The sequence below is a fragment of the Salvia hispanica genome, chromosome 3 (assembly GCF_023119035.1).
Source record: "Salvia hispanica cultivar TCC Black 2014 chromosome 3, UniMelb_Shisp_WGS_1.0, whole genome shotgun sequence".
Taxonomy (NCBI): Eukaryota; Viridiplantae; Streptophyta; class Magnoliopsida; order Lamiales; family Lamiaceae; genus Salvia; species Salvia hispanica.
Window position 1 is genome coordinate 2,013,170 of NC_062967.1, and position 15,433 is coordinate 2,028,602.

The 15,433-nt window shown below is 35.8% G+C and overlaps 2 protein-coding genes across 2 annotated transcripts; one reads left to right on the forward strand and one right to left on the reverse strand.

Annotated features, from left to right (window-relative positions):
- Nucleotides 1–3: 3 nt before the first annotated feature.
- On the forward strand, nucleotides 4–4,610 carry LOC125214782 (zinc finger CCCH domain-containing protein 20-like; the record flags this gene model as incomplete). Its single annotated transcript, XM_048115937.1, has 3 exons — nucleotides 4–795; nucleotides 4,268–4,415; nucleotides 4,492–4,610. Coding segments are annotated over 3 exons (1,059 nt in total), but the record flags the coding sequence as incomplete, so codon positions are not given.
- A 4,683-nt stretch (nucleotides 4,611–9,293) lies between these two features.
- On the reverse strand, nucleotides 9,294–11,906 carry LOC125215690 (vacuolar protein sorting-associated protein 32 homolog 2-like). The gene is made up of 7 exons (XM_048117189.1): nucleotides 11,892–11,906; nucleotides 11,650–11,777; nucleotides 10,229–10,328; nucleotides 9,917–10,002; nucleotides 9,739–9,827; nucleotides 9,581–9,698; nucleotides 9,294–9,513 (listed from the first exon to the last, which is right to left on the reverse strand). The coding sequence occupies exons 2-7, from the start codon at nucleotides 11,719–11,721 to the stop codon at nucleotides 9,334–9,336; spliced, it is 645 nt and encodes a 214-aa protein (XP_047973146.1). The 5' UTR covers nucleotides 11,722–11,777; nucleotides 11,892–11,906; the 3' UTR covers nucleotides 9,294–9,333.
- Between the last annotated feature and the right edge of the window lie 3,527 nt (nucleotides 11,907–15,433).

Sequence of the window (15,433 nt, forward strand, 5' to 3'; positions counted from 1 at the left end):
GACATTCCGGTGGATGCGTACTCGTGCGACGAGTTCCGGATGTACGAGTTCAAGGTGAAGCGGTGCGCGAGGGCGCGGTCGCACGACTGGACGGAGTGCCCGTTCGCGCACCCCGGGGAGAAGGCGCGGCGCCGGGATCCGCGCCTGCACCACTACTCCGGCAGCGCGTGCCCCGACTTCCGCCGCGGCGCGTGCAGGCGGGGCGACGCGTGCGAGCACGCGCACGGCGTGTTCGAGTGCTGGCTCCACCCGGCGCGCTACCGCACGCAGCCGTGCAAGGACGGGACGCACTGCCGCCGCCGCGTCTGCTTCTTCGCGCACATGCCGGAGCAGCTCAGGATCCTGCCGTACGCCGCCGCCGACGAATCGCCGCGGGCCGTGCCGATCGGATCCTCGCCGCGGTACTCGCCGCCGACGTCTCCGGTGGCGGCGTCGCCGCCGCAGTCGCCGTTGAGTCAGCTCACCGAGTCGATTCGCGGTATGCAGATCAATAATAAGATGAAATTAGGGCTCGGGATGGGAATGGGGATGAATTTGGGGATGGGATTGAGCATGAGCCCGCCGTCTTGGGGCGGCGGGTACGGGTCGCCAAAGATCCGACCCGGATTCCGGAGTCTTCCTGCAACTCCTATCCGGGCTGTGACCCGACCCGGGATAAACGCGTTTGATCTGTGGGAGAGTTCGTGCGAGGAGGAGCCGGCGATGGAGCGGGTCGAATCGGGTCGGGCGCTCCGCGAGAGGATCTATTCGAAGCTGGGTAAGGAGAACTCGTTGAATCGGGTCGGGGAAATCAGGGTAAACAACTTTGAACATCGTTGGAACTTGCAATGCAAATCTAAGATGAATAAATTAATTGGCTATTTGGATAGGAAACCAAGCGGCCCACATATAAAACAATAGTGGTTACTTATGTTGCTACTTGGTAGTAGTAGACTAGTAGTAATAGGAGTAATTGTTATATATGAAGAACTTATGTAAGTTGGACTAAGTAAGATATTTTATTTAGTCTTATCTTTAGTCTAATTGAAGGTTAAACAACGACGTCGACTTGAACTAATAAAATTTTGGAAACGTGAATCTTGATTTATCCTTTGACTATGTATGCGTCCCAACAAAATATAAAAAGTACTCGTACTCAGTCATTAATGTAGTACTCCACTTCATAGGTACGTTAAATATTAGTAAAACTCCCTCCATCTCCAAAGAATATATGCATTCTGGATTTAGACGGACTTGAATGCAAAATTAATAAAGTAAAAAAGAGGTATAGAAAAAAAGTAAATAAAGTATTGTCAGTGGAGAATAAGTTCCACCTCATTAAAGAGAAAGAGTTCCAAAATTAGAAAGTACATATTCTTATGGGACGGACTAAAAAGAAAAGAATGTACTATTCTTGTGGCACAGAAGGAGTAGTGATGTGAATCCGGGTATTCACAATCATAGGATGCAACGACATCGAGGGCCATGGGTTGATTGGGGTCCGAAAAGAAGGTGGAGATATGGCAAGGAGCTAAGCCGGATTCGAAGGTCTGACTCAAACTAGAATTTTCCTATCAAGATGGTATCCAAATTCTCTTCTAAGACCACCGTTGTCTTCATCGTCAAAAGAGCTTCGCGTGAGTACCTTACACGCCTCAATCGGAGCCCGAATGAGGAAGTTATGGTCGTTTTAAAGCCGCGTAGTCCAACAAGCAAAACGCCCGACCGCAGAGAAAAATGCCCGGGCAAGGCCCCAAAACGCCCGGGTGCGTTTTGTCCGAAAATGTCAATTTTCAAGATTTTAAAGACTATTTTTTCCTATTATTTTGTTTTAAGATAGAATTGAATTTGAACTTTCATTTCAAGCAGTTTTTGAATATTTGTAAGAGACCATTTCTCCATATTTGAGAGCTCTTCTTCATCTTTTGAAAACTTATCAAATTCCTTCGGGTTGCATTCAATCTTTTGTCGGGCTAAGGTTGATTGTAAAGGTATGCTTGCTAGTTTTTGTGTTGCTAGTTTGTCGGAGCTATTAGATGTTTGCATGTGAAAGTGCCTTTGGGATTTCTTTCTTGTTCTTCACCTAAATCATAACACTAATCCATCATCTATCATTTTATCCATTTTTCTTGTTCCATTTCTTGATTTATCTTGTTTATTTGTTTGGTTTATTTACAAGAATAAGTTCGGGGCAAGTTCATGAGTCTCCAATCTATAATATTCACATTAAGTCTAGTGATTAAATAATTTACATTTTCACGCCTAGCATTAGAGATATCAATCTAGCCCGAAAACCACGGGTCGGCCCGAATTACCCAGTAAAATCATAGAGTTAGGGCCGGAAAATCGCAACCCATATTCAGAAGCGGGCAACACGGGCTAACCCATTCGGGTCGGCGGGTTATGCGGGCTGGCCTGGGTGGGTTGCGGGTTAGCCCACAGATTAAGCATTTAATATAAAAATATAATTATAAATTTGGATTATATACTTATTTGAAGTATATTTGGTAATATCAATATTAAATACAACATTGATATTAAGAATATATGGTAATTATGTCTTCTCTATCAAATTGAAAGTTAGGGTTATATGAAATGCATGATTTCCATTTAATTGTAGTCAATTATATGTGTTATTAATTAAATATTATTTTTATCTATTTTGTTTTGGAAATTTTAGATTCTTTATTATTTTACTATTCTCGTCCTTTGATAATACTTTACTATTTGCGACAATATGTTTTTTAATAATTTCGAATATTGGATTCGATAGAATGTAACGCGTATAAGATTACTTATCGGCTCGAATAGCCCGTGGGTTAGCTCGAAACTCGAAGATTTAAGGTTGGGGCCAAAAATTTATAATCCAATGAAAATTCACAGTCCGAATAACCCGCACCAAATAGGCCGACAATCCGAATGGATTGGCCCGAACCCAAACAGGTTAAGCCAATTGACATCCCTACCTAGCATTGTACCGATTCACTTATCTAAATGACATTTCCATGTCTAAGCATACGAGTTTATGGTATAACCGATTCACTTTATTTATTTAAAGAAATATATCAGTGAATATATTGACTATTTCTCATGTTAATTCATAGGTATTGGGATGATTGGCCCAGTCTAAAGTTGCTATATATCCAAAAATAGAAGTCCATTCCCAACCATTTAAATTAGGATGAACAAATCTTATACTCCTTCCGACCCGCTTAAGATGACACGTTTTCCTTTTTAGTTTGTCTCAACTAAGATGCATTTCCTTTTTGGTAACTTTCTCTCTCCAATTAATACACTCAACCACTTTTTTCTCACTCCTATTAAAATATCTATCTTTCTTTATCTCTTTACTTTAATACTTACACTCACCTTTTCTCTCTCCATATATAAACACTTAAACAACATTGTCTGTGATGTGTCATCTTAGCCGGGACGGAGAGAGTACCACTCACCACATCTTTTCGATTTCACTTTTTTTTTTAATCTTTTTTCTCAGACATTAATTTTATCGTATGTGCGATGCAACTATATTTTGAAGTTCGAAAATATCAAGATTAAAAACCTTAACAAAAAATTATTGAATACTACTGACCTAGTTGTATTTAATTATACAAATTATTAATTTATTTATGTAACTTGCATGTTTTACAAATAAACATAAATTTACACATTAAATAAATATCAATGGCAGATTTTTGTATATTTAAAAAAATTTAGATGATTTTAATTTGAAGTACAAAGTATAGTAGACGTTATTTTTTAGTATATTAAGGAGATTTTCGGTTTGCAATACTAAATCTCCTATTAAATGGAGTGTGTATTATGTTTGTTCATTAGATTGAAATTTAAATCTCATAATATAATTTAGATGAATAATTATGTGATATTAGTCATATCTACCTTCTTCAATTAAATAATTTCACCTTAGTTCTAGATAGATTATCATATGATAATGAGTCATGACAATAGAATGGGGCCTAAGGCCAATCCATAATTCAGGATGTGGAGGAGGGGCCGAACTGCACTTGGGTCCGGCCTGAGGCTCGCGGTATTAGGTGGTGGTTGGGCCGCGATTGGGAACGGTGGAGGGGTCTGGAGACACGCCCGTTTGCGGCCCATCCCGACGTTGTGGGCGCACGGGTCGGACCCCAAGCCTCCTTTTATTAATATAAAATTTGAATTTTTTCTAATAAATATCAAATCATTCCACATCATTTTTATTTCTATTTTACATCATTCATATCCCTCTCAATTCCTCTAGTATGGAGTGGTTAAACTATGACCAAAGAGAGATGAGAGTGGGGCGCCGAAGATAAACAAAGTTTCCAACTCCGGGAACTACTCTATGAGCGATGGAGGTCCTACAATCGAGCTCAACATGCCCGACGAGAACCCGGACTTGTCATCTCCCAAAGAGGAAAGCGACGGGGAAGGCCGTTACGAGTCAGTGTAGGATGTCAGCGCTGCCACCCAACCCTTCGCTACATGACATCAATGAGTATTTCATTGCAGTTATAGGCCATCTGAGGGACTTGGTGGAGAAGGATACGTTGTCACTGTCGGAGTTCGAACTTGAGTTGCACGATGAGATGATCGACTACATTCGCTCAAGTATGAGGAAGAACAGATAGTTTTTTTGTTTTTTTAATTTTTAGGAATTGTAATTTTTGAATTTTTAGGACTTGTATTTTTTAATTTCTAGTGTTTGTAATTTTTAGTTTCCGAATGAACAATGAATTTTCCGTGTTATAATTATTCAACATATATTAATTTTACGACTTAAATAGTTATTAGTTGTAAATGATGCAATTTAATATTTGTGGATGCCCATAGTTAAGAGCGAGGAAGAAATATACTCTTTCCGTCTCAACTAAGTTGAGTCGTATTCCTCTTTGGGATGTCTCAACTAAGTTGAGTCATTTTCCTTTTTAAAAAAAAACAAAACAACCGACAATTTTACTTTATTACACTATCTACTTTACACTCTCTACTTTATTTTTCCTACTTTATTCTTCTCTTTTATATTTTTTAACACAATTTCTTAATATCGATGCTTAAAAATTATGTCTTGGCTTAGTTGGGGATTTCAAAAACATCCTTAAAAGTCGCAACATTTTGAACCCATCTAGTGGACTCGTAAATGTGTGTCGAATTTCCTTATTTCTCCAAGTGCTATACAATAAGAAAAAGTTGTTTTCCAAAAAATAGGCAGCTATATGATGGGACATCTGTAGATATGTAAATAAATTCAATCACTGTAAAATAAATCTTGCTCACAAAATTCAAAGTAGATTGTATATACATATCCATTCAATATACTGAATTAGTCCGGTAAAATCGGGTACCCGCGGGTATCCGATCCTGAATTTCTAAAAAATTTAATATCCGATATCCGATCTGAAAATAATTTCTGGTACCCAAATACCTGATTCGGGTATCCAGTCCCGATTTTAGATTTTTTATTTTAATTTTGATTTTTTTTAACAAAATTAACTACAAACTTTTAGAAATACAAACTTGTAATAATTCGAATTTGATACAAACTTGAATTAGTTCGATTAAGAGAAAAAAACTACTACTACAAATTTTTAGAAATAAAAAATTTATAAGTTATAGCATCCATCATTCATCAATAGTAAAACATCACAATTCATATATTAACCATAAATGTGACTTAAGAGTGAAAGATTTTAGGACTAGATTTAATTATTTAATTTTTTAAATAATAGAATAAATATATAATTTATTAAATTTAAATTAAAAAAAATCGGGCAATTCAGATAATTTGTGTATACCCGATAATTCAAAAATCATATACTTGAACCTGATCCGAAAACCCGAAAAATTAGATATCGAATATCAAATTACTCTATATCCATTTTGACACCCCTAATGAAATCATTACCTATTACTACTTGGAAAGTAATGTTTTAATAACTAAGTTGCCCATAATTTAACTTTAATGTAGCATGCATTGTTGGGCAGTATCTATTTATTATCTAGGAGGCCTTGGGTTAGGCCCACTATCACTAGCATTGGGCCCACACCAGTCATCTCCACACTGGTCCTCCCTATCTTGGTTTTATCTCTCCAATATTGACATTTTTGATTGCTTCAATAACGACAAGAAAATGGTACACATAAACCTTCATACCAATAAGGCGAATAAACTGTTGAAATCGATATTAGATTTGATGTTATCATGTTACGAATATTGTCGACTTAAATAAAATGTGACTGAAATTGTAACATCTTAAATTTCCGAACACTAATTATAGAGCCCTAGAATTTATTATTTATAACGTGGGAGATGTGAATTATTTGATAAGTGAATTTATTGTATGAGTTTCTTTGACCGGAAAGTTTGAAAAGTCAAACTTGTTGACTATGTGATGTGGCATGTGATTTATTAAATTATGAGGTGAATTAATTTTTTAAAGGTGAGTGAGAATATTAGAGAAAATTTCCATAAATACTAGCCACCTAATTCTCATGATTTTCGAACCCCCTTGATTTTTGAAGGAGGAATTCTATTTTTGGGATTTAATTTAATTTTTGGGATATTTATCCAAATTTAATCCAAAATCCAATTATTCCTTATTTTAATGAGAAAATCGACACCCCCTTATTTAATAGTGATTTTCGAAAATCACTATGTTGGGAAGAAATAATATTTTGCTTATTTTATTGGTTCCTTATTTGATTTCCTTCCATACACCTAGAATTTAAATATTCTACCAAATCTTTCCATACCTTAAGAGATCTTGCCATATCTTATTTTTAGTTGAATATCAAAAATTCATGCCTTATTTAAAAGGCATAGAAACACCTATTTCCAATCCCTAATTGGCGAATTCTTAATTTTTATTTTGTTCGTGATATTTTATTCTACTCTATGATAATTAAATCAAAAATCTTGGCTATTTGAAAGACCTAATTTTCGAAAATTAGGGGATTTTGCCCTAGAGTCTATTTTGTATTCTTCTTCCCTACTTCACAATATTATTTTATTTAATTTTGGAGAATAAAATGTTACAGAATATTACATCTTAATTACATAAAGATCTTGTTGAGCACTATAAATAGGAGAACTCCTAAACCCTAACCCTAATAACCCTAACCCGTACACGCCCCCTCCCTTCTTCACTCTCTCCAATTTTTCTTCTCCTAATTCTCCAATACTTTGTCATCTTTTGAAGAAGAATTGAAGTTCAACAAGAATCTTGAAGAACCAAGGCTAATACTTAATTTCTACCGTTCGTTTTCTCAATAAGGTATTCTTATATTTAATCCCTTCTTTCCACTCGATTCCTCTTCTTTCTAACCGATTAATCGGTCTTCTTGAACCTCATGCATCTTGTTTGAGTGAAAGTGGGATAAAAGGGATATGTGAATAAATATGCATGTGGTGTGTGTGGGCGTGCGTGTGTGTGCGTGCGTATAGGCATGCGTGTGTGTGTGTGTGTGTGTGTCGTGTGTTGACAAAACGTTAGACCTAGAGTTGAGATGAGAATGGAACTTTTGTGATGAACATGGCTTTGATTAATGGTGTTAAGATAAATCGATGGGAAAAAGGGAAGGTGTTGAGACATGCATGAGTTAGGAGTTTGTGTTGAACTTTATTTGTGATATGTGCCTATGTGATTAAAAGGTGAAACCTCGGTTGCGAAGCCGGATAACGGAATAAGCGAAACTACTTGAAATCTAGCGAGTCGAGGTGAGCTTTACTCTTAAAACTCTCTTTTATTTTGTCAAAAACTATTGATTGGTGTTATAAGGGTGGTTTAACTTTATGTCATGCCTATGTTTGTTTTATTGTGATATTATGTGTCGATGCCTAGTTTGTGAGTTCGCTCCATTGGGCCATAGGGCTATGGATATGATTATACTGGTCGGGTCAGTATGGGCCGCAAACCCTACCAGGCTATGTAACGAGGATCGGGAGCCGTCCTTGCTAGTCTGCCCGGTCTCGTAGAGCGAAAAGTGTGGCCACACTTTCGTCGCACCATGGAATGATTGTGATTATTGAATTGTTGAGGAAAAATGGGAGTTACTTTGTAGCGTCATTGGAAAATATATTTTGTGATACTCGTGATATTCTCTTATAAGCGCTTAAAACTCGAGTTCACTTGGTAAGGGTGGCATAACTTGTAAAATGTTTTAGCACGAGCTCATGAGTATTTCAAAATACCCATCGCATGTGTTTTCCTTATGTGCGGGTTGAACGGTGCTGAGTGGCGGGTCTTGAGCATGATAATTAATTAAGATGGTTGTTTTGAACTTCAAGCGTAGTTGTGTCTTCATACATAGCTCTCTTTCTCTTGGTCAGCTTTCCATTGAGTTTTGATACACTTATGATTACTTTGAATATTTTGCACTCTCCTTTCGGTTTAGAGGCCTTAGACTATCTTGTGGTTTTATCTTGGAAACTATGTCTTTCTCTTGAGATTCTTGATCGTAATTTATGATATCTTCCTTTTTCTTATTCAAGCTTCTAGGTTAAGTTGTTGTTTTAAATGCTCTGATAGTTCCATTAAATTTTTGGTCAAAACTCTTTAAATGAAAACCCTAACCTTTGTTCATTTCTTCGAGTCCGTTTGATAGCGATTCCGCATTTATTGTACCCTAGGAGGCGGAGATTCTGAAAATACAATATGAATCATGAATATATGATAGTATCTACCTATCAACTTCGTTAGTTTATGTGCTATTTAATACACTTTCGTCAGTAGCATCATAATATAAACCAAAGATATTAAATAATGAAGTAAATTAAATAAATAAATAAAATATGACATCTTTTGTGGAACAAACTAAAAAGAAAAGTGTGTCATCTTTTGTGGGACGAAGGGAGTATGTGTTTACAAATTGTTGATAGTAATAGGTTAATGGTACATTGTCACTCTAACTATGATGACACTCTAATGCTCCCCATTAGCATGAGTATATAGATTCAAATATGTATACACGTAATAAACACATACGTGCATACATACAGGAGAAAAATTCAGTGAAAATGACGGTGATGAAACGTAATGCATGTATTCGAATACCATTATGAAAAAATTATACTTATGTGCTTCTGTCAATTGTGTATACACGTGAATTCATAACCAAAATTTGATTGATAATTGTGTTAAATTTGTGCATACGTGAATTCATATGTAAGTTTTTGATCGAATATGAGCGTTTCGCTCAGTTTTGAATAAAATGAGGATGAAATATTCTTTTAAAAATTTGTATTTAATCCTGCATAATAATGTACCCATCTAGCTATTCAGTTTTCATAGACTAAAACTTAAGTTTGGGTGATAGAATTGACAATGGTAAGCATAGGTTAGAAAAATGACCTCCTTAAAGGGCCATCTCTCTCTGCAATTCGGCCAGCTCATCATCATCGTCTTCAACCTTCCTCGCCGGTTGCCTTCCTGCAGGCACTCGAACAGGTGCAGCAGGAGCTGTTGTTGCAGGTTGCAAGAGCTGTTCTTCCAGCTCAGCTCCTTCGAGTTCTTCGAGCTCTGCCTCCAGTTCATCCTAGTGGAAGGAAAAGGTTAAGAAATGCTCACTTGGAACAAACAAATTGTCAAAAACTACAGTGTACCTCATCAAAATCAGCAGCTGCGCCCATAGGCGCTGACAGAGCTTCTTGAATTTGTTTCATGTTTTCAGTCTGCTCGTTGATTTCATCCATTGTCTTGTCCACGTCATCAATATTGCTACACCAGAAGAATTCAGTAGAAAATATGAGTAAACATAATCGCCTTCTGCATAGCCTTCATTGCAGCTGCTCCTGTTCTCAAAGCATCTACAGTTTCTGTGGTAGCTTTTGCTCCCTCTAGCATTATCATCTAGAAACAAAAAACAGGTACAAGTTCAGAAAGGCCGCGTAAGATAGAATCATTCAAGGTAAGCAGCATCACTGATACATGAAGATCACCTGATCATGAATTCGCAACTGGAAATTTCCGAGCTGTTCAATTTGTTGTTCATAAAGCCTTTTTCTCTTCAAACATTGTATTGCAGCTAAAGATAAAATAAAAGGTACTCCAAATTTTCTACTGAAGCTCAAGCTACAATTAAAAACTTAAGCTCAAAAAGTTAGGTCAAAGATGCATTTCTGCGTTATGTTGGATGCAATCATGCAAATTGAATCACATGCAGTTAAAATAAAAGGACAAAATCTTAACTCCAACACGCTAAAGTGTGACAATGCAAATCCTTCCCATAAGTTACCATCACTAAACCATACCCCTTTTATTTTTAGCTCGAGTGAATTCCTTGGCCCTTTCAACTTCAGCGGCAGCCTTCTTCAAGAGAACTTTCTCTTTTTTCTCCAGCATCTCAAGAGTCTGCACACAATTCAGCTTTCAACATAATATACAGAATTGAATGCACATATATACCAGTCTTGGAAAAATACTTACTTGAATATATACTGATAAATACACAGAAAAATAAAAATACAAAATCTGAAACATAAGCATTAGCTAGGTCTACTAATTAGTCATCACTTATCAACATCATCTAAACCACAAGTTGTGACTAAAAAATCAGCTCCGAGCTTCTTAAGTAAGATTTATGAAACATAAGCAATAAGCATTAGATGGGTCTCCTAATTAGACATCACTTATCAACATCATCTAAGCCACAGCGAAGAACCAGGAAATGAGTCGTGAAATAAAAATCAGCTCCAACAGCTTCATAATTAAGATTTGTGAAACACGCAGTAATGCAATCTTGATCACCAAAAGACAAAAGAAAATTAATAAGAATACATACTAAGAAACATAAGCATTATTCCTAATAAGTCATCACATATCAACATCATCTAAACCAAAGCAAATGAACCAAGAAATGAGTTGAAACAAAAAACAGCTCCCAAAAGCTTCATAATTAAGATTTTCGAAACGCAATAATTCTTGATCACCAAAAGACACAACAAAATAATGAGAATACAAAAAAAGAAACATTAACATTAGACATGTCTCCTAATTAGTTATTACTTGTCAACATCAACTAAACCACAGTAAAGGGACCAATAAATGAGTCGTAAACCAAAAAATAGCTCCAAGAGCTTCATAATTAAGATTTGAGAAACACGCAATAATGCAGTCTTGATCACCAAATGACACAACAAATGAACAAGAATACAAAATAAGAAACATAAACATTAGACATGTCTCCTAATTAGTCATCACTTATCAACATCAACTAAACCACAGCAAAGGAACCAAGAAATGAGTCGTAAACCACAAAATAGCTCCAACAGCTTCATAATTAAGATTTGTGAATACACACAATAGATAATACAATCTTGATCACCAGAAGATACACATACCGATGCATGAAAATTGAAATATAGCATATTGTGATATTCTGTTTACATGTCAGTCTAAAATAAACCAGGCTTCTACAAGAATCGATATTCGAATTAAGTTTACTGATCGCTAAATATCATCAAAACTGAAAATGAACGAAATAAGCACTTAAATATAATCACACTCATAGTCTCATACAAATGCCAAAGCAGTAACAATCAAATTTTTGCTGACACCATAAAATTAGGGAGAAAGGAAAGAAGAAACTCAAATACAACCGATACATATCAGATCATAGTTTCTACAATAACTTTAAATTGAGAAATACTCCAAATCAAATCGCGAACCGTACCTCATTTAACTTATCTAACGTTGCCAGAGCATTCGTCTCTTGCTTAGGCTTTCCAAAAATTCTAGTAAACATCGTCGATGATTTCTTACCAGCTGGAGAAATATGAATCAGGATTGAATCTTTCTATCCTGCAACAAAATCAAATACTCCATCAATTTGATCAACGATTGGCGATCACCTGGATTGCTTTCAAAATACAACAAATTAACCTGTAAAATATCTTCAATTACAACCTCACTGACCTGCAAATTCAGCCGATGGAGAAATCAACCAGGTTTGCTTATTGAATAATTAAATGATTAAACTCTTATAAAAATTAAAATAAATAAATACAAAAAGAAATGGATGGCAATGGAATGGAACCTTTTCGTATTTTACAATTTGATAGAGGCCGAGACTAATGTGAATGGCTGTGATTTAACGGTGTGACAGACCAGTTGAATACTGTGTAAAAATATGGACATTTTTCAGAAATGTCCATAAAAATATTTTTTCATATTTTTTATAACTTCATTCTTTTTAATAAGGTGGATTTAATTCTCTACTAATAATATCATAATTACTTTTTATTTTCTCTTATTTTATCAATTTTGCATTAAAATATTCATATTTTTATGGGACTAGAGTATTAGCAAGTGTTATGCAAATTTTATTTTATTTATATTTCATCATTTTTAGATATTGGGAATTTTGAATATGCCTATTTTGCTATATATTTAAATGTAAATATAATTAATATTATGACTACATTATAACACTCCCTTTGTCCACAATCATTTCTTTTTCACTGATTTTGCAAAAAATAAACCCCTCCGTTCCATACTAGTGAAAACATTTCTTTCCAAATGAGAGATTAAGAAAAAAATATGTGTAATGGAGTACAATTAAATAAAAAGATAGTACTAATAAAATAGAAGACCGAGAAAAATAGAGAGAATAAAGTAAGAGAAAGTGAAAAGTAAGAGTGAGAAAATAACTCTACTAAGTACTATGGAACGGAGGTAATAATAATAAATAGTTAAAGTGAAAGAGAATGTAAATATAGAGAATATTGTAGAGAAAATTCTTTTTTATATTATTCTCCCTCTTGTTGAATAATTAAAGGATTAAACTCTTATAAAAATTAAAATTAACCACAACTCAATAATAGGCTAGCACTAGAATTAACCGACGCCCTAGCCAAATAAACAAATTCACAAATACGTAATTAAAAATTCGACACGAATATAGAGAAAGTGCAATCATTTTATTTTGTAAAACAAACATACATAGTTCAAAAACACTCATACCCATGCCCATATCGGGCATCATCCCACCCATCCTGGGCATTCCGCCCATGTCACCAACCCCTTCCCCCGGCGTTTCCCCAAAGAGTAACATATTTCTATATTACAAAATAAGTACTAGTAGTACAATTTAGCAAACACTTGTTACGACCACATCTTACTAAGGATAGTGAGCGTGGCTATATCGTGACTAAATAAAAACCCGATAATAGAAAGAAGTAAGCATAGATGGTGAGTCAAGTTCAAACATGTGTTTCAAATGCGAAAGTGGTACATGCCAATCAAAATCGAGTACGATAACTAGTCTAAGAAATCCTAGTACAAAATTACTAGTGCAACGGAAGAGACCAAGGCAGAGAAGTATGTGTGAAGAGACATTTCTTTGGGCATCCTAGTGCTACTTATTATTGCCATTGCTCAACACCTTCGCCCCTCGTTCACGTTCAACCTGCCGTGAGAAACGAAACATGCGGGACGAGTACTTGATATACTCGGTGGGCACATTGCCGAAACATAATTTTCATACAAGTTTTGTTAGCCACGAGTTGAGTGAACGCGAGGATTTTAACTTAAAAGGCCCGAGTTACTAAAATTATTTTCGTTCATAAAGGCGATAGCAACCTAAGTTCATCATAGATACCATATACGAACGTATGTGAACGGGAATGTGACCACATTCCACGACAGTCCTTGGACACCTTAACTTAAAAGCTAGCTCACGATCGTAATATGTGTGCACTAGTCGAGTAGGGTTTGCGGCCTTACTAGGACCGAATTCGATTAAACATAATTGACATAACCAAACGAGATAGACATTCCATAAAACATAAAAGGCATGACAAAACATACATAGCATAATTTTTCACATAATCATGCTAAAAGGCAAGTTCACATTTTGAAATATATGTACACCTCAGAGCTTAATTCCTTAATTGAAAGTTCTCGACTTGGTCTTACTTGACGTGCGATGACATCCCTTTAGAAAAATAAAGTATACTTAAATTAGGCTTTAAGAAGCCAAATAAACTTAACGTGAATGCATCCTAAGTGCATGAGCATTTAATTCTTTTCTTATTTCATAGAAAAGTTCTTGAGCATTAATTAAATCGAGAGATTCAATTTATGTGGAGGCTCACAAAATTATTCGTTTAACAAGAGAGCATTACCTTATATGCAAATTATTGAGCACTAAATTAAATCGGAATTAAATTTATCATCGCGGAATTATTTAGTAAACCTTCTTATTGGAACAAATACTTGGTCGTTTGTCCTTAACGAGCTTAAGATTTAATCGGAACTAAACTGCAGGTCCTGCCATTTTAATAATCCCAGCTCATTCCTTTTTATAACATAAAAACAGCTCACTCTTAAATTATTTATTTAGCCCAACTCAAATTAATTCTCTTGGCTCCAAACTTAATTAAGAATAGTGGTCCAACTAAAATAAGTCAGCCCAATCTTATGCTCCCACTCCAATTCCATTCCATCGGTCTCTCCTTCCCATCTCTCATTTTCTTTCTCCATGTTCATTATATTTCATAAACATATATTAGATTGTTTTAGTTTGTTCGACTCTCGCTTTAATTTGTTTCGCAAACTAACAACACTAAGTATCAACAAGGGGTAACGAGTTCTATTTATATCAACGAAACAAGAGAGTGACATTTCTCTAGTTCGACATTAAACACAAAAAAAGGTAAGAGCGGGTATTACAATACTACCCGAAAAATCTTAAATTTGTATAGCTTGCACAACTACAAATGATATGGATCAATGTAGATTATGGTCCATTAACCCAAGATTTATACCCTTTGATGATGTTTGATCTTCAATTGCAACACAAAAACAATAAAGGATAGGGTGAATCTAGCCTTCAAAAACTAGACCCAAAAGGATTTAACTAATGACTCTAAGCAATCTTCAACATGCTGGATTCAACTAATGACTCCACTACTCAAAGGAATTCACAAACCCTTTGATGCGTACGGCATACCTATACTTGATCATACTTGATTGAATCAATTGATGATCAAGCAACCTAAATTAGGAATTGGGTAAAACCTCTAAAAAGAGGAAACAAAACTCTCAAGTTTCTAATTTCAATCAACTACTAAGAAATGAAATGACCTCAAAAGGTATTTATACTAAGGGTCCAAAAATAGAAAATTGGCCCACAAAATCTAAGTCTCGGATGATTCACCCGGTCGAGTGAATTCAGGGTGCAAAACACCGGCCGGGTGTTCTTTCCGAACCCCTTGCGCCATTCGCCATTTCACCCGGTCGGTGATTTGCGAGTGAAAACACCGGCCGGGTGTTCCTCGGAACTCTCAACCGGTCATGGCGTTCGAGCTTTCGGACATCATCTCGATAGGACGATTGCGGTTGAATCAGTGTAGTTGAAAACTTTGACGCACGACTTTCATGATCGTATCAATAAATTAAAAACTATTTAACATTATTATAAAATTTCCATTTATTTTTAAAAGCTTGTATCTTCT

Excerpts from the sequence above, each read along its gene's own strand:
- LOC125215690 (XM_048117189.1), bottom strand. The coding sequence starts at position 11,721 with ATGTTTACTAGAATTTTTGGAAAGCCTAAGCAAGAGACGAATGCTCTG. Across the intron at positions 10,003-10,228 it reads TCGAGCTAAAAATAAAAGGG|CTGCAATACAATGTTTGAAG; the intron begins GTATGGTTTAGT and ends TTTTATCTTTAG. Across the intron at positions 9,828-9,916 it reads AGTTGCGAATTCATGATCAG|ATGATAATGCTAGAGGGAGC; the intron begins GTGATCTTCATG and ends TTTTGTTTCTAG.